Source organism: Podarcis liolepis (genome assembly GCF_965112155.1).
Source record: "Podarcis liolepis genome assembly, chromosome: 1".
NCBI lineage: Eukaryota > Metazoa > Chordata > Lepidosauria > Squamata > Lacertidae > Podarcis > Podarcis liolepis.
The window spans coordinates 60,407,436-60,431,851 of record NC_139554.1 but is presented as its reverse complement, the minus strand read 5'-3'; the positions used below and the strand labels follow the sequence as shown (position 1 = coordinate 60,431,851).

Genomic DNA, 24,416 nt, shown 5'->3' with positions numbered 1-24,416 from the left:
TTTGTATACAAAAGTTTAGGTAAGAAGTTATTTTTTAAAAAAGCAGTATATTAGCAGAATGTGCTATTTAACTGGCTCAGGGTGGCAATTGATATAACTATCATGATTAGTGCAGGTACATTTGCTGCTTCAGTCCTTTCTGCATCACTTAAACAGCTGACCACTTTGATATTTGATCTTGCTTCACTTTGACTTCAAAGTATGTTTCATTCTCTGTCCCCTGAACTTAGAAACTGGGTCAAAGCAGCCAAACTCCTAGACTGACCTGCCCTTGGCCTGAAATGTGGTTGCACAAATGTATCTACTACAGAGTGCCTGTGACATTATTAGTCAACTCACACACATACACTCCACAGCTGTCATGCTGCTTTGCTTTGCTTTGCATTGCTTACAAGTTAGGGGTTGGTTCAAGGCAGAGCACCGCTCAAGCATTTGGACAGAATATTTCAACATTGTCTTCAGAACTAGTATTGCAGAAGAGGATCAGGTAGAAGGGAATCGAGCCTGAAAATATCATTCGGTAAGGACCTCTATTTCCTTTAATCTGAATCATTTGTTCTGCACTGAACCCAATATCCAGTGCTTTTAATCTGGTAAACATCCTGAAGGAATCCCCTTAGCCTAAGCTATTAGCAAATTGCAATCACCTATCTGGCATTTACCAACAGCCATATTGTGGTTATAACTTTAAAAGCCTAATTAGTCCATGAGCTAGTCACCACAGAATAAGTTATTTGAAATTATTTTATTGAACTTTCTTATCGGAGGGGTATAAGCTTGAGCAAATAAAAAAAAATGCAGAAACCCTGTCTTTCACACAGAACAAAGGCACTGAAAAAACTACTGGACATAAGCATGTCAAAGAGGCTAAGACAACTGAGCTATCAATCAGCATTAGGAAAGAAGCAGTTCAGTTAATTATAGTCAAGACTCTAAGGAGGAAGGATCAAGTTCATTATCTTTTTTTTTCAGTGCCTCACATACAGCCCTTCAAGAAGTGTTTACAAGATGTCAGGATTTCTTTGAACCTGCCTTTCAGGTGTTTGCTACTGCATCTAGAAACACAAAGAGAAGGAAATTAAACCGGGAGGCTGGAGGGACCTTTGCTTCAAAAGCTGTAATAGTAGTTTGGCACCAGAGGGCAAGCACCCTTCCTTCACTCCATGGAACTACCAAGTGTTATCAAGGGAGACAGCTTATAAGTAAAGGAAGTGCTAAGTACATGGTTCTAGCATGAAAAAGTGTTATGAGGCACCCATATACATATATTAACTATCAACTAGAGCAGGTGTGCACAATCTGCAGCCCTCCAGATGTTTCTGGACTACAACTCTCATCAGCCCCAGCCAGCATAGCCAGTGATCAGGGATGATGGGAGGTATAGCCCAACAACATCTGGAGGGCTGCAGGTTGTGCACCCCTGTGCATGCTCTAATTGGTGTTTAGTACCTGCCAGAAATTTCACTATCCTAGTCTAGAAAGGAGACTGCCAGGTCTCGGCTGGAGCCAAAAGCAATCCACAAACAAGTCAAAACCTGAAAGGTGTATTCTTCTGCTCAGTGTCACTGATGCCAGAAGGCTGAGCTACAAGGTCTTCCCCCCTTCTCCCACACCCCCAAAAAATCGGCTTGCAGGGGGGTTTGGGAATTCCCCTTGAAGAGCATGTGTGGGAGAAAAGGGATTGTTCCATCTGGCAAGCCTAAATGCTTGTCCTGATGGGAGGATTGCCTTAGTGTGATATTGAACTCCTCCCAATATGTTAAGGTTGAAATCCTCTACCCACTTACTTGTGAGCAAGCTCCATTGAAATCAATGGGACTTACTTTAAAGTAGAAACATAAAGACTGAACTGTAATTTAATTATCTACATTAATTCTTTGTGCTTTCTATGATATAAGAAAGAGTAAGTGGATATAATTTTAAATAATTCTAGGATTCACTCAACAGAAGGCCATGCTAACTGTTGCTTTCTTCACTCTTCAAAAGGTAAAGGTACCCCTGACAATTAAGTCCAGTCACAAATGACTCTAGGGTTGCGGCACTCATCTTGCTTTACAGGCTGAGGGAGCCTGCACCTGTCTGCTTTCGCAGACAATATTTTCGGGTCATGTGGCCAGCATGATCTTATTGTGAATCAGATTCTGTGATGTTTAACTTGAGAACAACTCAAATTTAGCAGGCATCAACACTGAATCCCCCCCCCCAATATTTTGCTTCAAACTGTTCTGTTTAACCAGACTTTCCCTCAATTGTACCATTGGTATTTGAATTTATTAATCAGATGTTTTATTTGAACTTTTTAATATATATTTTTGTCAACCACTTTTTATGATAAACAGTATACAAATGTATACAAATAAACAACTCCTTGTAAACCAATACGTACACATTTTAGGGCAAGAAAGGCATTCTAGGAAATGCCACTGAGAACAGCATATGCTTAAGTGCCCATTAGCAATCCTTTAAGCTCTTCAGCCAGAGAAAACAAGTGGAAATGTGTTTTTTTTAAATGCATGCTCTTCAAGCATATACCATATTTCAATGAAAATGCCCTTTGAATGTGTATTTTAGAGACATTGATGTTGTCCCGTTACGTAAAGTAACTCTTAGGAGATGTGATGCATATTGGTCATGGAAAACGAATTTCTCATATATTATGGGCAAACAGTGCAGCACATCCTCTCTGGATTGTCAGCTACTGGGGGTGGGGGGGTGAGGAATCCAAAAGGAAGCCATGCTAGTCTGCTACAGCGAGAACAGCAGAATCCCCCTGCACTTGGGCTAAGTGGGCTCCAGTTCAGGAATGTCCCTGTAAAAATGGTGTGCTGTCAGAAAGTAACTCAAGTCATAGTCCCCTGTATGATTACTGCCTAAAACAAGCTTACATGCAGAGCATTTGACAAAGAAAAATGCTGTAGGCAGCTGAGTTTGCAGGCTGGCTCTTTTGCCATTTATCTGTTGTGAGGTTACTGTATACATAAAAACAAAAATTTTGTACAATGAAATAAAAATTACGTTCAATATAAATATTGAATGTATGATGTTATCTACACTATACAATACTTTTTTTCAAATAATGCGCATTTCAAGCATGTAACCAAAATAAACAAATTCTATAATTTCCTATAACAATAAATGATTATATGTTCCTTGGTGCAGATATTTTCCCCAAATGTTTTTTCAGTTAAAAATATTGTACCGCCTAGTGCTGGATCATATAGGCGTGTAAAGGAAACTATATTTTTACACAATTCATGACACAGAGAGAAAATATGAAAATGATAAATGAATATCCAGCACCTGTAAGGTTTACCCTCAATCACATAACAAAATCACCTGATACAAACCATTCCTAAATACCTTAAATAAATTTCAAATGTGATAAATGTCATGTCATGGTCACAGGCCAGCCAATCCAACTAAAAACAGGCAACCCATGACAAATAAAAAATGCCAAATATCCCCATATGTTTCCCCCCAGATATTGTAGGCATTTCATGATGTATGAGTTATGCTAGTTCAACCAAGATTCTAAGAGGATGTAGTAAGTGTAACATAATGCTTTTTAAGTCTTTAATAGCTAATGCTTCAGTGTTATTCTCTGTTTTTGTTATGTCAGAATTATGATTTTAGGTGAGTTAAAAGACACTGGAAGCAAAGTTGCTTTATACCTAACATCATTTAGAATCTTGTAGCCTTTACAAGTTAGTTTCTAGTGAGGTTTTGGTTTATAGATCTGGAACTGCCTGTGTGCTTCCTTCTGCACCCTTAACATCTGTTCTAGCCTACACATTAATAAATGAATAAATGTTACAATATCACAACGAGTCCCCATTCCCCCCCAATAAAGTAGGCCTGTATCTACTGTGAACTTCTTACAGAACAAATTGATGCAGAGAATTAGTAGGAGTTCTAAGCAATTAAGGTATATCGCTCTTTCAGAAGTTTATGTTTAGAAAAGATTTTAAAGATTCCCCTCCCAAAGCACTTGATTACATTCAAAGAATTTTTTTAAAACAACAACACATAACACCTTCAAGCGATGGAGGTATACTGAGAAGCCTTTCTCACTCGGAAAGCTATGGACAGTTCAGTGCAGTGCATTATATGTAATCAAGGCAAACATTGCTTGAGCACATATCTACAGAACATGGAGATATATTCAATATCCTACCCCCTACCCCAAAATCAGCAATCAGCCTTTTGTTCATAATCGCAGGCTTACTGTTTCATTCTAATGCTGTCTTCTGTCACATTCACTTTTCTCTGCAATTTTTTTTAATATTTTTTTGGGCACATACAGAACTTTATGGCAGATTTCATCAAATAATTAGTTTTAGTCTGAAGAGCAGGCAGTTATTCAAGAGAAACATTACAGAGAAGTAACTTTACCTATTGCAGTCGACATGAAGCAGGAGGTGGGATGCACTAAGTGATAACGCAATCTTATGCCACTGTCCATCTGCCAGCCGATACGGAAATACTTCTGTTCTTGACTTTCCATTAAATCTGTAGTGATATCTTATTTCATCTCTCAGGCCACTGCTTTCCAGTTCAAAGTAACTGCGTTTAAAAAGAAGAAGAATCAATTTCATTTTACATGCCGTGCACTATTCAGTCATGTGTTCTGCGAATTAATGAAAACAATAGCTCTTGAAAATTACATTTATTATGATGCCTGTGTGTTTAATGAACATGCATGTGTAGGTGTGCTAGCCACCCACCCAAATACAGGCTCCAAATATAACATCTTGCCAGAATTAAGGCTAGGAATCAATCATGCGCCATTCTCATTACAGTCCAGAAATCTTATGCACCTGACAGTCTGCTTCCAGATTTGAGATGGCCCACAGAAGAGTGCTCCCTAGTGGTCACACAATTTCCCCTCTCCCTCCCTTTCTCATTCAAACTGCCCCCTCCGCTGACACACCAGTTAGATATTTAAAAAGATGCCACTGGTTCAAAAATAAGTTGATTTTTCTAAGCATAATTGCTGCATGGGGGTCACAGCTAAGCAGCAGAAGCTGTGAGTCAGTAGTTTCTCATCCTTGGTTTACTTAAATCTGTGCCTGTAGCCAATGTCTCAGAGAGATAGGCATTCTGGGAAATGCGCGTAGCAGTTAGAGACAGGTATTTAGAGCTGCTCAGAATGACAAGTTGAGATTGAGTTAAAAAGGGCTGAGGGAAGATGCCAGTACTGGGACCTTGGTAAGTACAAGGACCTTGGCCCACGGATTCCAGCAGTTGAAACATGCCATGGCACCTAGGTACTGAAGATTTTCCTTGGCAGCTATTAAAATACAGGGGGAGAGACCTTTAAAAGTTAACATTGGCAGCTTTGAAGGTGAGTTTTTGTTCATTTCCCCCTCTTATCTTTCTGACTTCAGTCTGCTTTCTTTATAACAAAAGTCTGGTAAACTTTTGACAAGGGAAAAACACATGGAATGCTGTGCAATATATATCAGTTACCATTTTTTCCACAAGAAAAAAATATTGACCCACACTGTGAAATGGAAAAGCCTGACAGACTCGCTCATGCAATAAATTACTGACTAGGAATTTGTGCACAAATGCACGTCTGGCAAAAGAGAAAGAAAGGATAAAAAATGAGTTTGCATCATCTAACACACATCACGTTTTAACTGCCATTAAATGTATCTAAGCAGCAAAACAAAGTATTTTAATATTAAATTAAATGTTTAAATTAAATATTTCAACTTGAAAATGAACTTGAAGAGAAGGCAAAAATAACCTAGAAACTCATGGCAGGAGCATGCCAGCATTAAATTGCTGGAGTAAGTGAAGTTAACTCTTTATTAGAAGAAATAGGATCTGTTCAGGACTGCCAGGCCTAGTGAGCACAGCAACCCTTCTTCGGCAGGCCTTTCCCCTATGAGGAAGTTGTAGAGACTAAGGGTCCCCGCCCCCTTCCCACAGCTACCTACCTAAGTCTCCTCCTCTACCAGGTTCTTCCCAAGCAATCTGAGACTATGACAGCATGCCTGTCTTTGCTCCTCCCACGTATACCCCTCCTAGTCCTGGGAGACCATGGAATAGGGGAGCATATCAAAGCAGGAGGGGGAGACACCTTTGCTTCCTCACTTGGCTGACTCTTCTTTGTATCTTGGCCTCCCTCCTCTCCTGCTTCCGCTTCTGGGATTCTCTCTGCCACAGGCTCTCCCTGCTCTCTAAAACCTGTTATGTCGTCAGCTTCTGACACTTCCTCTTTCTAGTCTTTTCCCTCTTCTCGCTCTGACCACTCATTATTATCCCACTGCCAATCACTGGGCTCTGAGCCTTCTTCCCATGGGGGTTTCCCATCAGGTGCCTCCCACCATTCCTCTGTGTCCAGCCAGGCCATGGCACTCATCAAAACAAACCCAAACACAGTAATCCTACTACTACCCAAGTCATAGAAATGCATGCACCAAAAAAATGAAGATGCATATCTGGAAAAGGTTCCGTTTTCTTGTTTAAGCAGAACACATCACTAATGGGAAAAACAAACTGGGCTCTTAAGAGTAGCCAATGGTTTTCTGTCTAAAGATGCCCTCTGTTTTAAAGAACACCCAGTCGAAGTCTGGTTTGATGATAACAAGGAAGATCAGGAGCCTTGAAGTTATCCATCAATAGTTAGGACCCATACAACAGAGAAGGCATACATGTCACCTGGACACAGACTTCCCCACTCAATTGAGATGTATTGTATTTTTATTTAAACTACAGTAATCAAAACTCAGTAGTGGCCAGAAGATTGGAGAAGATCAGTCTACATCCCAATCCCAAAGAAGGGCAGTGCCAAAGAATGCTCCAACTACCGCACAATTGCACTCATTTCACATGCTAGCAAGGTTATGCTTAAAATTCTACAAGGAAAGCTCAAGCAGTATGTGGACCGAGAACTCCCAGAAGTGCAAGCTGGATTTTGAAGGGGCAGGTGAACCAGAGACCAAATTGCAAACATGCGCTGGATTATGGAGAAAGCTAGAGAGTTCCAGAAAAACATCTACTTCTGCTTCATTTACTACGCAAAAGCCTTTGACTGTGTCAACCACAGCAAACTATGGCAAGTTCTTAAAGAAATGGGAGTGCCTGATCACCTCATCTGTCTCTTGAGAAATCTCTATGTGGGACAAGAAGCTACAGTTAGAACTGGATATAGAACAACTGATTGGTTCAAAATTGGGAAAGGAGTACGGCAAGGCTGTATATTGTCTCCCTACTTATTTAACTTATATGCAGAATTCATCATGCGAAAGGCTGGGCTGGATGAATCCCAAGCCGGAATTAAGATCGCCGGAAGAAATATCAACAACCTCAGATATGCAGATGACGCAACGTTGATGGCAGAAAGTGAGGAGGAATTAAAGAACCTTTTAATGAGGGTGAAAGAGGAGAGCGCAAAATATGGTTTGAAGTTCAACATCAAAAAAACGAAGATCATGGCCACTGGTCCCATCACCTCCTGGCAAATAGAAGGGGAAGAAATGGAGGCAGTGAGAGACTTTACTTTCTTGGGTTTCATGATCACTGCAGATGGTAACAGCAGTCACAAAATTAAAAGACGCCTGCTTCTTAGTAGAAAAGCAATGACAAACCCAGACAGCATCTTAAAAAGCAGAGACATCGCCTTGCCGACAAAGGTCCCTATAGTTAAAGCTACGGTTTTCCCAGTAGTGATGTATGGAAGAGAGAGCTGGACCATAAAGAAGGCTGATTGCTGAAGAACTGGTGCTTTTGAATTATGGTGCTGGAGGAGACTTGAGAGTCCCATGGACTGCAAGAAGATCAAACCTATCCATTCTTAAGGAAATCAGCCCTGAGTGCTCACTGGAAGGACAGATCGTGAAGCTGAGGCTCCAATACTTTGGCCACCTCATAAGACCCTGGAAAAGACCCTGATTTTGGGAAAGATTGAGGGCACAAGGAGAAGGGGATGACAGAGGACGAGATGGTTGGACAATGTTCTCAAAGGCTACCAACATAAGTTTGACCAAACTAGGGGAGGCAGTGGAAAACAGGAGTGCCTGGCGTGCTCTGGTCCATGGGGTCACGAAGAGTCAGACACGACTAAATGACTAAACAACAACAATCCCTTCCAAATTTGCATGTATGCATATAAATTAGCAGATGCAAAATTTATGCATATTGATGTTCTCTGTTTACCATTTTTTTGTGAGGAGACATACAAATCCTTCCCACCCCCGAAGCGTAAGTAGCCATCCTATGGGCTTTCAATAAAGGAGGGGGAAAGCTTTGATCAAGGGAGTTATAACTACAGTATACACCTTAAAACTCATTTTATGATTACAATTTATTTTAGTTTTGCTGTCACTCAGCAACAAGTACTGTCAGTCTTAGGAAGCTAGAAGCTGCTTCCAGCACTTTGCTGTCAAAGAAATCAGTGAGACAAGTACTGTCAGGGAAGCTCCATTCAGAACTTAAATGGTTCATAATTGCCTTCTCTTGTCAAAGAACAAAAAGATCCCTTGTTGGGCTCTTTCCCCTTTTCTCTTCCGAAATGCTGTACAGAAGACAAATTAAGAAAAGAGCCTAAAGTAGCTCATAGAGAAAAGCAAGTTTTCATAGTCTGGGAGCCACATATTGTTCAAAGGTATTTGTAATCCAAAACCACCTGGAGTTGAAAAACCACTACCTTTTCTAACATTTTACTCAAAAAAATGGAACATTAGATACTAGGTGATAATTATCCAGAATTATCTAAGTCTCCATATTTTGTTTTAGTGTTTTAAGCAGGGTTCAAGCACTGCCTATGACTGTCCACCCCACCCCAAAAGGCATTACGCAACTCTAAAGTCCAAATGGCAAGTCCAGCCCTGACAGATTTTAATATTCAGGAAGTACAAGTAATTTGCCCACTTCATCAGACTACACAAGCTGAAATCTATCAAGGATGAAATACCGTATTTTTCCATGTACAGTGGTGCCCCGCAAGACGAATGCCTCGCAAGACGGAAAACTCGCTAGACGAAAGAGTTTTCCGTTTTGGAGGTGCTTCACAAAACGAATCTCCTATGGGCTTGCTTCGCAAGACGAAAATGTCTTGCAAGTTCCTGCAGGGGGGTTTTCCTCCCCCCTTTTTCTAAGCCGCTAAGCCGCTTATCAGCTGATCCGATAAGCCGTTAAGCTGCTAAAAGCCGCTAATAGCGCTAATCCGCTAATCCGTCAATGGGCTTGCTTCGCAAGACGAAAAAACCGCTAGACGAAGAGAATCACAGAACGGATTCTTTTCGTCTTGCGAGGCACCACTGCATAAGACGTCCCCATGTATAAGATGCCCCCTATTTTGGGGGGCTCCAAACACCCCTCACTACAACCCGTGTATTAGAAGAACCCAAATTTTAAACCTAATTATTTGGTAAAAAAAAAACCCTAGTCTTATACACGGAAAAATACGGTAACTAGATGGAACCCTGGCTGCATCCATCTCTGACTGTTAAAATGATGGCAGTCAAGTAAGAACAAATGCAAGTGGTTTTGTCTGCATAGTATCTGTGCAGTATAATGCAAATAAGTCACAATGAGTCTTTGAGGGTTCCATCAGATCTCCTAAAGCCTACATACAGCAGGCCTCTTATTACTTCAGAAAGCTCCACTAGCCAGCACTGTGCAGATGCAATGGCAGCAGAGAATAGTCATTCCTTTTAATAAAACAAAAAACCTTTTTCTGTTTTCAGAGTTAATTATAATGTAGTGTATAAGTGTGTCTGTGCAACTATCTCCTGCATGCTGCCCTTGCTATGTTGCTGTTGGTTTTTGTTGCCTGGTTAATAACATTCTGTGATTAATAATAATAATAATATTTTTTTAAAATTTAGATCCCACCCATCTGGCTGGGTTTCCCCAGCCACTCGGGGTAGCTTACAGAACATATAAAAACACAACAAACATTAAAAAAACCAGACTATCCTATACAGACAACAAACAAACCAATAAATCAATAGAAACCAATAATGACAATAACAGCAACAATAACAATAGTTTACAGCTATACCCAAATTAAATTAACCGCCAACCCCAACTAAACATTTAACCAACACCCACCTGACAAAATCAAAACAGAGGAACCACTTAAAACATGGTGAAACATTTTAGCCAGTTGCTCCAACCCAAGATTTGTTCCAGCAATGTACCTCCAGCCTCCCAGGAGCCTCCTTTGGCTGTTCAGAGTGAGTCTGAGCCCTGCCTCCTAGGCCAGGTGGAAATGGACCTTGCAGCAAGGACTCACAACAGCAGCAAGGGTGGGGGGAGGAATCAGAGTCTGTTTCTGAGACCAGATTAACCCCTAGTCCCTAGAGATCTCCTGCAAAACTATTGCAACTCAATGCTCATTTGCTTGGAAATGTGTTCCAGTGAACTAAATGTGGCATTACCATGCTTAGGATGGGGCATTAAAGTCTCATTTATTTTTATATTCCAAGAGTACCATCTTTTGCATGTTTACTTACTCTGTAAACTATGGCAACAGCTCAAAGCTCAATTACTAGGGAGCAAGAACTGCAGCATTTGTGGGACTTGTTTTTGAGTTACATGTACAGGCAACATGCATCTGATCAGGGCCTCACGCCTTTGTTTCACACTAGGTCAGGTAGCAAGGTGTTGGATGGACAGAGTGGAATTGGTCAGATCTTTAAATAAAAATGACTGGGGTCTTTTGTCAGTAGAAACACACCTATCCAGTTTGGGCTTTATTGTTTCTTGCTTTTTTATGTCTGAGTTAACAAGCAAGCATGAGGCAAGGTGAGCAGAAGTCACCAAACTGGTAATGCACAAAAGGGAAGAACCTTTATCTCTTAACCTTCATTTCTTCTTTCAAGTTCTTATAGCTATTTTAGGCAAAGCAAGGAACAAGCATTTAAGATACTCTACAGGGACCACAGCAAAAAATGAAAACAAGTTAGGTCTTGCAGCATTCAACATTTCCAAAAAGGGATTTCCTGCTGATGAACACAGTCAGTAAGGCTAAATGGAAGCTGGCTATTACAGACAATATATGCAATGCTATTCTCCAGAAAAACAACACCTCAACAGCTAAATATCAACCAAAAAAGACCAAATTGTTTAATTCTTTCTCCTTTTTTCTTGGTTGTACTGTTCTACAGACTTTACTTAAACCATGTCTAAAATGTTTTTTGGCAAAGATTCTGCTTGCCATGGTGACTGTTTGAAGTTGTAGGTCATGACTTAATAACAATCCCAAAGAGGTGCTTTGCCCAGATAGTGTTTATCTATGTACACTCTTTTTTTACAATTATATATAGGATATCAGAGTACAAAAATACATACTGTATTTCTTCAGAGTAGGCTGCAAAATAACTAGGTGCTTTTGTTATAGGTGGCAGGTAGATGGATTCAGCACACTAGCTCATCATTTGAAAAACTGCTTCGTTGGGATAGGATAACACAAGCAGCTGCCTAGACAGTGGAATCATTATGTCTTCAGGCAATATCTATCTATGTCCAACAAAATCCTCCCAGCTTACTGTATTCCACCCAATGCAATTCTGGCAGGCTAGATGTAAGAGGTGCTTCTACCTAGCAATCATAGTAAGCATTATTTTTTGAGAACACCACAATTCTATGTTGCAAAGGCTTCTAAGGAGACACAACTATAATTTATCTGTGCATATTCAGCTGAACCTACCAATCTAAACACAACCGAAGTGGTTCAGAGTTTAAGATATGGTTTTCACATAACTTTATGAATGAGCTAAAATAATAGTTTTGCTACACATTATTTTATCTAGTGCTGAAGCACCAACTCCTTTATGCATTTTTTCCCTACTGGATTGTTAACATAGCTGTCAGCAGTGGTCTTCATTCTTATTTTTTCAGAGCAATCCTTGCCTACATATCTGGCTGAAAGTGGTTAAGATGGGGTGAAGGTGTCTCTGCTGGCTGGGAGCAACTTCGTGAATGTGGCGGAACATCTACTATGGAGCCCCCACCCTGTTCCTGTGAGTTAATGCCAGCAGGAAGCTATGCAGGTTTAGATCTACAGTTGATAGCATATCTGCCAGCATTAAGCCCCCAAAACAGGGCATTTCAAGGGTGAAGAGGAGGCAGCCTCACTCCTTCAAGAAAGTTCTCCCAAGATCAGGCTTGTCAACTATGTCAGCTTGGAGCTTGCATAGTTAGTCGCGCCCAAACCCCCAAAGTCAATTGGGACACTGCATGCATATTTTAAAACACAACTACATGATAGAGTAAAGAAGAAACAGGAGATCTAAAAACATGAATACATCATGTGGCAAAGGTACTGTATTTGAGAGCAGAAGCCATAAAGGGAAACAGTAAAGCAGTCTAGAAATGTTGAGAAATGCTGTAAAGCTGCACAATCTGTATGCTGAATCACTGTGACTCATCCTGAGGATGAGTCATTCTCTGTATAAATGTATTGCATCTACTTGCAGGCAGACAGTTTGAATCCTGTTAGTTTGGAGACAGTTTTGAGCCTGTGAGCTGTGGAGCCATGAGTGAGGGTGGAGTCAGTGTGTGTATGGAGCCTGACTCAGAAGTGAAGCCGGTACTCTGTGTATGCTCTGAAGCTAGTTTAAATCTTCTGTTCACTATGCTGTGTTATTTGCAAACAAGTTTTAACTCAGTAAAGCTTTTATCCTTTTAAAAAAGAAGACTCTGCGTTACTAATTTACACTGCGCATCAGAAAAATCTTCCTATAAAAAAACCCACCAATTTCTATATAAAAAGCCAACCTGCAGTCAGCATCAGCAGTAATTTAATAAACCATTCCAACTCTAACTACCAAAGGTCTTTCCATTTGCTACCCACTGGTCAAAACAGATAATTGTAGACCTTCATCATTTCAGAAGTTTCATAACTTCCAGGCTATAAAAATAAAGGACTTCTCTGTTTGCTAAAGACACTACTCACACAGTAAGGGAACACAAAGCAGCTGCCCATCAGACGATCTTTAAACGCTTACAGAGCATCAATTTGCCTGTTCGCACTACCCAAGTTGCCAATTATTTTCTGCTAATTTCTTTTTGGCAAGGGTTGCTAGTCATCTTAAAACATTCACTGAATCCCATCTTCAGCTTACCCTACTTTGTTTTCAGAATCCTGCTCCTTTTCTTAAAATAAAAAAAAATGCAGCAGATTTTGCATTATTTTACAAACTGTCATTACTCCCGCTACCCACCCCGATCCAGACAGAAGGGAGAATTGACTTTTATGGGAAATATTGTGTAAATTACCACAGGACGACAAAAAATGATATGTAATCCAATTAATGTCACTGGAAACAATGGTGCAGGAATATGTTCCTGAAGTAATATGCTGTACATTTGCCAAGTCAGAGACACTCAGAACTACAAGGCTGTTGAGATCTTCCCAGTGGTACTACTACTATATATGGCTTAAATGGTTCAGCATATAAATATTAATGAAGCTTGTGGCTTCTGTCATGCAACATAAAGGTTAATGGGTACATTTCTGATTTTCCATTTCTTGAATACTGTACATTCTGGAATCTGATCTGCATATATACAAGTGTTACAAAAAGTCACCGAATCCTTTAGGTTTCCTATTAGTGTTTGAAGTAATTTGTGAAGAATCATTTTTTCTTAATTAAGTTTTTCATTTTTTATTCATTACATTGTTACATGTAAACCTGGCATGCACTAGCTCTGCTTCAATACATTTTATCATTTATCCCCTCTTTGTGAAGTCAGAGGGGGAAAGAATGCAGCACTGTATGTAGGAAAGATTGTTCTTTGGAGAGCCCAATTCCCACAGTTCCTGGAAGAACCAATTGTCAATTCTAAATGGAACTCAATCTTGTGACAGCAGACATTTCATAAAATTTACATACCTTTTGCAAAAATAAAAACAAACCTCAAAGCAGTTTACAATTACCAGTAAAATAGTTAAAAACAACTATTTAAAATATTTTTAAAAAATAATTAAAACTGACTGTAAACTAAAATAGAAACACTGTTTGCCTACACTGCCTTAAAGGTAAAGGACCCCTGACAGTTAAGTCCAGTCGCAGATGACTCTGGGGTTGTGGCACTCATCTTGCTTTACAGGCTGAGGGAGCTGGCGTTTGTCCACAGACAGTTTTTCCAGGTCACGTGGCCAGCATGACTAAGCCGCTTCTGGAAAAACGGAAACACCGTTTACCTTCCCGCTGGAGCGGTACCTATTTATCTACTTGCACTTTTTGGCATGCTTTTGAACTGCTAGTTTGGCAGGAGCTGGGACTGAGCAACGGGATTCGAGCATCGTGAGGATTCGAACCGCCAACCTTCTGATCGGCAAGCCCAAGGGGCTCAGCAGTTTAGACCACAGCGCCACCCGCGTCCCTTATTGGGAGGCATTTTTAAAGTTTTTGAATGAGAACCTGTAGCCCTCTAGATGTTGTTACGACTATAACTCCCATCATCCCTGGGCACTGCCTATGCTAGTTAGTACTGAGAGGACTTAGTGCTGAGCAAAACATATACATCTGATATATGTAATACTTTATTAGCAATACTTTTTCGATTTCACAAGTGTTCTGAATGTTAAGTTATACCAATGCAGAATTTGCCATCTTTTTATGAAAAGATGCCAAATTCTGAACTTACACTGTCAGTGGAGATAACTCCCACTGTTGGCCCCAAGTGTTAATAGCTACAAAATCCACAGTTGCACACTGTGGTCCTAATAAAGATACTTTGGAGCTTTTCCTTATGGGACAAAATGGCCACTCTCAGGGACAGTCATTCAAACACTAAAAAGACAAAGCGGTAGGAAGTCAGGAAACCCTAAAAGGCAGTAGAGGCCAAGAAATATTCATTTAATATAATTACGTACACAGACTCCTGGATGTGTGAAATCAATCAAACATTAGGAGGAGAAATATTAACTCAGCAATGAAAACACACTATAGCATTGAAGTTAAACAGACGTCACAGTACTGTATAGCTCTAGTCAAATTAAAGTCCCCTTTATAGTATAATAAACACTGGAGTAGCCATTTTGTGTGTGTGCGTACAATTCTCCCTAACAGCAACATGACATTATCAAGCCCCATTGCTCCCAAGTGCCTTGCTGTATTTGCAATCAAAACACACAGCGACAAGGTGCCGTGCTGCTCCAGGCAGTGGGTGACTGGATTACCAATTTTTAAAAGTTTAAAAGACAGGAACATATTTTACAGGGATGGAGGGAGCAATGCAGTCCTTGGGCTGCCTCATAAAGGAATCTCTGGGACTGCTCACAGATCAGACACCTGTGTGCCTTCCCATTCCACTTAGTCTAGCCTTGAAATATAAGGGTTTGTGATGGATCAGTCTCTAAGTGGACTGAAAACTGGAACCAATGTCCATGTGACATTTCTTTCTACACTGAGGAATTTTCTATGCAGATTAAAATCGGTACCCCTCGATATATTATGAAGCCCCATACCCACACATTGCTTGAAAGGTCTAAGAAATAAAAAAAGCAAAATAAGGGGGGTTGGGGGAGATTTTGAAATTGCTGGTTAAAATCAGTGCAGCTTTGAAAGGTTCAGTCCATTTTGATTTAAAATGGTATCCAACTGTAGCCAAACATAGATGAAAACCTGTTCCTTGATCTCAGGAACCAGCACAGAAACTATGATGGTGATATTTTAAGAGGGATCCAAATGTGTATCAAAGAAACAAAACTTTTCAAAATATATAGTAGATAGTGCAGTTGAAATATGGCATATTTATTTTGCTGCAATTACACTGGAAAGATGGTACTTCAATGTATGTAGTCATGACAAAATAAAAAATTGTCCCATGATGTGCTTCTCACAAGTGTTCTACAACACTGAAATTCTCTAGGTAGGAAAAATGCCATGTGTGAGTCACCTCAGTTAAGCTGCATATGAAAGTTCAAAGGCAATTATGTGTACCAGATCTCTACAAATCCACGGATGCCCCAGGGAATTGAAGTTAGGAGGAAAGGGAATCAGAGATACTCCCAAGAGTTCAGTACACTGAAAAGAAAAGAAAGGACCACAGTCTAAGATATGCATAAGTAGGTATACTAATCCAGAGATCTGAGAGTAAAGGCAGGGCGAAAGTGGAGCTGGCACTGCATTAGCCATTCTAGGCATTTTTAACAATTAAGCATCGTGAATATAAGTGTTACTAAGGTAAGTAACAGGCAATTTTCTATATCAAAAGTCTCTGCCCTGCTCTTTAAACAAAAAAAATAGCTTGATGATGTAGTCCACCAATCCTTCTCCATCTTGCCTAGAGGACCAAACTCTGAGTTGTATTAAATAGCATTTCCTTTTGCTGCCATTCATAGCAGCTCATTTAGATCAGAAAAGAAACACATAAAAAACCTTAAATCAGCTAAAATTAATATTGTTACTGTCTTATAAAGCCCACCCACAATACAGATTGCAGCAATAACAATTAGCTAAGTGACATAAAATATCAGCTGAACAAATAGACTACATTCCTCTTGCTTTGTTAGATTCAGATTTCAGAAGCTGCCTGCTTGTAAGCCAATTAAGTTTGTTTAATTTTGTGCTCTGGTTATTTGTAAATTCTTTAGGATTGTCTTTCATCTCTCTCTCTAGCCATTTGTAAAACCTGAAAATAATTTGCAGCAGTCACAGATTTGTAGCTCGTGGGTGAGGTGGGAATAATACACACCAGACAATGGTCTTGGATGAGCACAGATCACAACTGAATTGATCATAAAGCAGGTAAGCAAGGTTGGCATGGGATGGTGACGTCACCTAGACAAGACTGTGTTTTGATTCTATGAGTCTTTGGTCTGCTGCACCTTCCTTTCCCAGAAGCAAAATAGCCTAGCTTGCCCCAAAACAAAGTCTTGCTCAATCTTTTAACAGCCCCAAGTGGACTATGAGCTGCAGAATCACAAAGCAGCACTCTGGACGACTGTTTTTAGCCTCCATTGCAGATCATCAGAGAATCACAAGCCCAGGCCATAGCCATTTCCATAATGTCTGCCAGGGCTCAATGCAGTGAAGCAAAACTCTTACAACTTTCATCAGCATGTGCCATCCACTAGACATAATGCAACAACTTCAAGTCCCCTAGCTTTCTGCTGTGTTGGCAGTCCTAAAAAACAAATAAATCCAAAACTGACAGATATCAAGGTGCTCTTTCAGTAGGTTCGAAAATATAGTGACACCTGTCTTGTTGAAAGTCAATTAAATTTCCCATCCCAATGTCGATACCCAGCTACCAAAGAAATCAAGATTAACAAGGTCATTTTGCACACTTTCCTCCATAGCAGTGCACTTTTCCATCAGGTTATTTTGTAAAGGAAGACAAAAAGAAAGAAAAGCAGCTCAAATATGCTACAAAATCCATAGGCAATCAAAATAGAACCACAATAATAATGACTCAAGTTCAGCAAAAAGTGGCACTTTAAAGCAACAATCTTTGGGAATGTCAGGGTCTAATATCTGGCTCAGTAATCATGTATCAAATCAGCTCACCTGCAAAGCTAAAGGCTAGTAGTGTGGTCTGAATTATGATGCGGCATCTTTTTTATGTCCTGCTGCAAGAACTGCTTTTGCAGTCAATGCTGACCTGACCTATAGGTTCAAGTTAATCACAAAACTTCACTCTTCCTGAATCCACCTCCCAAAAACCCACAAAAGAACCCTGAAGTCCGTCCACCATTCAATATTCTCAAACTTTGGCTACTATCTATTTATGCACTGGTGTTAAGACAACCTTAAAAAGAAGACAAGGCTTTCATATTTTTAACAGTTCTAAACATAGTGAAATATGACCAGTGCATTTTGTCATGCAATGGTGGCAAAATGCCCTCTTATTTTCTGATATTCCCTTTTCTACTGTTATTGTATGTATTCCCAGATCAGATATGGCCAGTAGGTGATGCTTCCTGGTTTCAACGTTTATTGTAGCTTTAAATCTTTATACAGTGGTGCCTCGCAAGACGAAAAGAATCCGTTCTGTGATTCTCTTCGTCTAGCGGTTTTTTCGTCTTGTGAAGCAAGCCCATTGACGGATTAGTGGATTAGCGCTATTAGCGGCTTTTAGCGGCTTATCTGCTGATCGGATCAGCTGATAAGTGGCTTAGCAGCTTAGAAAAAGGGGGGGAGGAAAAAAACCCGCAGGAACTCGCAAGGCATTGTCATCTTGCGAAGCAAGCCCATAGGAAATTCGTTTTTCCTAAGCACCTCCAAAACGGAAAACCCTTTCGTCTAGCGGGTTTTCCGTCTTGTGAGGCATTCGTCTTGTGGGGCACCACTGTATATTTATTTGTATAATGAGGGCCTCATCATATAGCCAACTTATAATGAGGACGTCGCTGTCTTTAAATATAATCAGGACTACATATCTAGATGATAAGGGCTTGTTCCTCACTTCGTTATTTAATTAGAATTTGGCCAACTGCCAGATACCTGCTTAGTTTGACAAGTTACCATGCCCAAGACATGAACTGTACTTAGCTCAGCCAGAAGGACTGCCTATGTCGTGAACTTTCTGTTGGCCTTGATCCATGCCAACAGGAGAAATAAGGCCCACACATGCACCCACTCCCATGCCCCATTAGAGGAGGGCACCTGCTGATCTTGGCAGCTTCTTCTTCTTCTTCTCTGGCAATCACTCGTAGCCGAGTAAGATTGTCTTCCATAAACACGGTTTTAACAATGAGCGCATAACTGACCGTGGAGGCTAATTCTGGATCCACACGTCCTTCCACAGTGGGGACATTGGTTTCTGGGCAGAAGTTGATGCCAGTGTGGATTTGCCAAGCGTGCCCTCCTCTTAGCACGTTTCTCCCTTGCATCCTGAGTTCGAGTGTCTTCAAAGCCCATGACACCTTTGGTAAAGGCTGTTCTCCAACTGGAGTGCTCGCAGGCCAGTGTTTCCCAGTTTATACTACTTTTTTTAGATTTGCCTTTAGACAGTCTTTAAACCTCTTTTGTTGACCACCAGCATTACGCTTGCCATTTTTAAGTTCGGAATAGAGTAGTTGCTTTGGAAGACAATCATCAGGCATCTGCACAACATGACCAGTCCAACAAAGTTGATGTTGAAGAATCATTGCTTCAACACTGGTGATCTTTGCTTCTTCCAGTACACTGTAAAAATTTCCAGAGACACCGTTGATGGAATCTTTCGAGATGGCGTTTATAAGTGGTCCATGTTTCACAAGCATACAGTAAGGTTTGTAGTACTATAACTTTGTAAACAAGCATTTTGGTTTCCCTGTGAACGTCCCAGCCCTCAAACACTCTGCACTTCAGTCGGGAAGAAAGCTGCACTCGCAGAGCTCAGGCGATGCTGGATTTCGGCATCAGTGTTGGCCCTTGTGGAAAGATAATTGCCTAGGTAGGAGAAGTGATCGACGTTTTCCAATGTTACACCATTGAGTTGGATTTGTGGCACGACAGAGGAGTTATTTTGTATTTGTTGGTGCAGCACTTTGGTGTTTTGGATGTTGAATGACAGGCCAAGCTTTTCGTAAGCTTCTGCAAAGATATTTAGGATGGTTTGGGGGTCATCCTCTGAGCGTGCACACACTATGTTGTCGTCAGCATACTGAAGCTCTATAACGGAATTTACGGTAACCTTACTCTTTGCTTTCAGCCTGCTCAGATTGAAGAGCTATCCATCTGTTCAATATATGATTTCTATTCCGGTGGGGAGTTTCCCTTCAACAAAGTGTAGGATCATGGCAATGAAAATAATGAATAGTTGGGGCAATAACACAACCCTGTATAAGAAGGCTGCGCTTGGTGCAGACCAATGGGATCTGGACCTGATTAGGAAACCATCTCATCAGGTTGCCTGCTTGCTGCTTAAGAAATCCCCAGCAGCTGTGGGAAGTATTGAGACTTATCAGGAAGCTGCTTCAGCCAGCTGTTAATTGGAAGCCGAAGGAGCGAACTACTGAGCTTCATTCTGTAAATTTAACTACTTTGCTCATCTTAGCTGTTACTCTACTGATTACATGTTACTTAGTGTTAAGTCTTTGCTCATTGTAAGTCTTTGCTTATTTACTGTTAGGTTTTGGCTTATTGTAAGTCTTTATATTGTACAGCTTTATATTTCATATTTATGATTAGACTCTGTTATCAACTAATAAACAGAAGTCTTTCTGGCATCCAGTAGCTTGTCTGCTCTTCTATTCGCTAACATCCAAAGAACTCTCCTGCTTTCTTGGTGGTTTCCATGGCCGGGTAATCACTAGGAACTCCCCAAGATAGGGGAGGCAAAACACTGTGAAATTGATACCATATCCTTCTTCTGGTGGCACTAACTTCACCTCTGCATGGCAGACCTGTGCTGCCTGAAGGGAACAGTGTTGTTCTGACATATGTTGTGATGGAGGTGACAAGGTCCTTTACCATTCCTCTTTCATAACATTTTATTTGTACAGAATGAACCTGCAAGTGTCAGAGTCACTCCTGGGCAGCTTAATTTGCATCATGTGCATATTATATCTGTAATTTGAATATTAAAGGTAAAGGGACCCCTGACTATTAGGTCCAGTCGTGACCGACTCTGGGGTTGCGGCACTCATCTCGCTTTACTGGCCAAGGGAGCCGGCATACAGCCGGCATGACTAAGCCGCTTCTGGCGAACCAGGGCAGCGCACGGAAATGCTGTTTACCTTCCTGCCCGAGCGGTACCTATTTATATACTTGCACTTTGACGTGCTTTCGAACTGCTAGGTTGGCAGGAGCAGGGACCGAGCAACGGGAGCGCACCCCGTCGCGGGGATTCAAATTGCCGACCTTCTGATTGGCAAGTCCTAGGCTCTGTGGTTTAACCCACAGCGCCACCCGCATCCTTAATTTGAATATTAGACACATGCAAATCAAGCAAATTCACTTTAACATTTTCTCCTTGCAAATGCTATAGTTGTTTCTGCCCAAGCTATCAGTACATGGTATACAGATATAGATATAATATAGATATAGGTATGAGAAGAAATGGGCCTGACTGTTGGACTTTGGATGTGGCTTACTGTATCAAATCTGGTGTTTTTCTTGACCTGTTGGACTGCCAAACTACTCACTGGCATTCACCCTTGGGACTTTGCATACCAGCGGGACTTGACGCCACATGCACCGGGGTTCAGGACAATTGTATGTTAGTGATTATTTTATGTCTTATATTGAATTTTATTTTATTACAATTTGAATAGCCAGGAATTCAACTTGTTTAATGTTCTTCAAAAACATATTTCAAGCCACCTGAAAGAAGCTTGTGGACCACCTGTACTAGAGAAGATAACAATCTCCCATCTATACTGAAGCCATGGATGAGGCTCCCCAATGCCAGGAAACAAATACAAAATTCACTGACTTCAGTGGGTGTATCTGTATTATGCCTTTAAAACTGGCTCAGCAGTCATTCCTTCAGCTCTTGGAACTCCAGTTCTGTGAACGGGGAGCCAGTGATCAACAGAGGATTCTGATGCACTACAAATGCAAGATACCTGACATAATAAAAATTGCATACTGATATTCTGTGCGGAATTTTGGCAAAGTGTATTGTTATTTTTATGGAATACAATGAAACCTGTTTTTTTTTTAATGTAAGCTTTCCTAGATCCCAGCAGGCATTTCTAAAAAAGCCACATATGGCTGGAGAAAGGCAAATATTAGATTATGAGATTGGTGAATTTTATTACTTTTAATAAAAAGCTCATTGCTTAACTTGCTAGTAACTTCCAGCTGTTGTGGTTTTACAAAATAACATAAATATATTATTTTAAAATAATAGAATCCGTAACACTGGAAACCAAATCAATCAAATTGCCTTAGATAAGTTATTTGTCCTTTTGAGCTAAACTATCAATGAAAATGTGTGACATAAAATATACAGAGCAATGGATGGGAAGAGGTAGACAAAGTAGCTGACAAAGAAATGTGGGGTGTGGGTGTGTGTAAAAATATGGAGAATTTATTCCTAACTAATAGTGGCATAATTCTAGAGGTGTGCTCTACAGGACTCTCTGGGTGGTATTCAACTATGCTTTACTCAGAGTAAGCCAACTGAAATTAGTGAACATTACTAAGTTAGGTCCATGAATGTTAAACCCCGCTTTTCTATGAAAATGAATGAACAGAGCCAAAAAAATATTTGAGATTAAGCATGATAAGTATAGCTGAACAGGTCATGCTATTTATTTATGCAAACTCTGAATAATGAGAGTGTGCCACAAACTGTACATACGCTTTACCTTCTGTCTCTTACTTTCACACCCATCTGCTTAGGAAAGTTCTGCCTAGTTAGTTGCTTTCATTGCTTTCAAAAACCTGAGGTAAGTTTTAATCTTCAAGTAAGAGCCCCTACATACAATCCTTGCTTGTATAAAGAAAACCAAGAATAAAATTCAATTTTATCATATGAGCTGTCACTCACAGGTTGTGTTTATTGGACATCACAATAAACCATGGAAATGAATCTGAGCCTCCCTCGGTGTTATATCTGAACCTTATATTGCGGTTAATCTTAACCCTGTTTCGTTGAAACAAGATGCTTTGTAAACCACATGGCTCGTTTCAAACAAACCATAGTTAAACACAGCTTGTCAGGTTTGGCTGACACAACCTGTAGCTAATCAAAAATAGAAGTGCTTCTGAACTCCTGCACCAGAGGAGAAGAAGTTTGGAGGTGAGTATGTAAGTCTGAGAGAAGGCTGGGTTCATTCCCATCATACATCAGGGTTTACTGTAACATCCAAACACAGCCACTGCTTAAAGTGGTATAGCCCATAATAGATTTACCATGTCTTCTGTTGTACAATAACTGGACCCAAATCCCATGATTTCAATCAGTTCATTATCAAATGTGCACTTAGAATAATTGCCTGATGTAACATGACCTCATTAATTTAATTAATGGAAACAGCCAGGCACAGTGAACAAAGTTACACTCCCATCATGATAAAAATGGTTCACAGCAAGAGCTGCTGCTCAGACTGCAGAATCCACATTTCCAGCACCTTTGGTCTATTTGACGTTATGCTTCCTTTGCAAGCTTCAGGCATAAACCAACAGAAAAAAAAGCTGCATCATTTGATAATTTCCAATTTCCCGTTGGTAAATGACTCCTGCTAGCTGCTAGCAAAATAACTGATAAAACCAAAGTATTCTTTTCTTCCTTTGCTAAGATATTAAGGTGACCTTTTAAAATGCATATAATATTTATGTGATAGAAGGATGCAATTAAGCAGGCCACTATTATATACAAGTCACTTAAGGTATACTGAATTTAGTGAAGACCTAATTGTTGGCTCTTAAGAACTACAGAGCCTATTTTAAAATGAAATAAAACATAGTGAAGCAGGAAATAGAGAACTATTCAATCTTTATAAATTTAACATCCATGCTGAAGTAAACCACAATACATGCATGATAAACTAAGGAAGAGGAAGAAGACACAAGGGTTGTAACTTCTGGCTAAGGTTACAAGAATTTAAGAGAAGGAAAACAATGGCTGAAAAAAAATCACTTGAGTAATTGAACTTAAGCAAACTCCTCAGACCAGAACTGCTCTAATAAGAACAAGCAAGTAGCACAAGACTCCAAAACAACAAGAAGATTAAATCAAAAGGAATAAATGAAAAGGAACTGTGGCATTTGAAAGAAAGGGACTGGGTTAGACTTCAGTAAAAGAAAAACCTTGTGTAACTTTTTAAAGAATATTCTTACTCCACAGAGACAGAATACGCAAAAGAGCATAAGGCATGCAAGCTTTGAATAACCCTTTCCTAAAGCACTGGGGTTGGAAAGCCCTAATGCAATAATTCTCTCTGATTACAAACTTGGCCTATTAAGTTACAACACAGCTAACCCTCCTTCCCCTCCCCAATCCAGCATTAGGTGTCAGGGTCCTTGTACGTTTACCTTTAACCCCACCCTGGCATGTTCTGCGTACAGCTCACTTAGAAAGATTGGTTTCACCTTTAACAGTCAAGTTGTCTGCAGCTTTCTTTTGACATCTAAGTAGTCAAAGCAACACAAGGCACTCTAGATTGGGGCACCTCATACAGATAATGCTTTTCACTGGACAAGCCCAGAATCTCTCTGAAGCACCCCGCTTTGGATTGAGATTCAGCTGAATCCACTGCACACCACTAACAGAGCTGTCATAACTTTTTCTGTCATCATACTTCAGCCTAAGTAGTCTGAGGCTATTTTATCAGTGGAAATGACTGGTCTCTTTTATCTGTTTTTAATATTGTATTTTAAATTGCTGTAAATTGCCCTGGGTGAGTTGGCATCTTTCAGGGAGGGTAAGAAAGCTAATAAACAATAACACCAATACTGCTACTAATGATGATGATGATGAAAATTATAGTATAATTTTATTGTATACTAATGTTTTAGTATCTGTGAAGTGCTTGGCAATTTTGAAATGTTAAGGAGTATATAAATGATAAT

General features: G+C 40.2%; 1 protein-coding gene across 4 annotated transcripts in view; it reads right to left on the bottom strand.

The window, feature by feature from the left end:
- Positions 1-24,416, bottom strand: part of NELL1 (neural EGFL like 1) — a 373,450-nt gene that overhangs the window by 280,539 nt on the left and 68,495 nt on the right. For all 4 annotated transcript variants that reach the window (XM_083463723.1, XM_083463722.1, XM_083463725.1 and 1 more), the window contains exon 4: positions 4,393-4,563. In XM_083463723.1, coding sequence (XP_083319849.1) covers positions 4,393-4,563 — 171 coding nt within the window. The remainder of the gene's footprint in view (positions 1-4,392; positions 4,564-24,416) is intronic.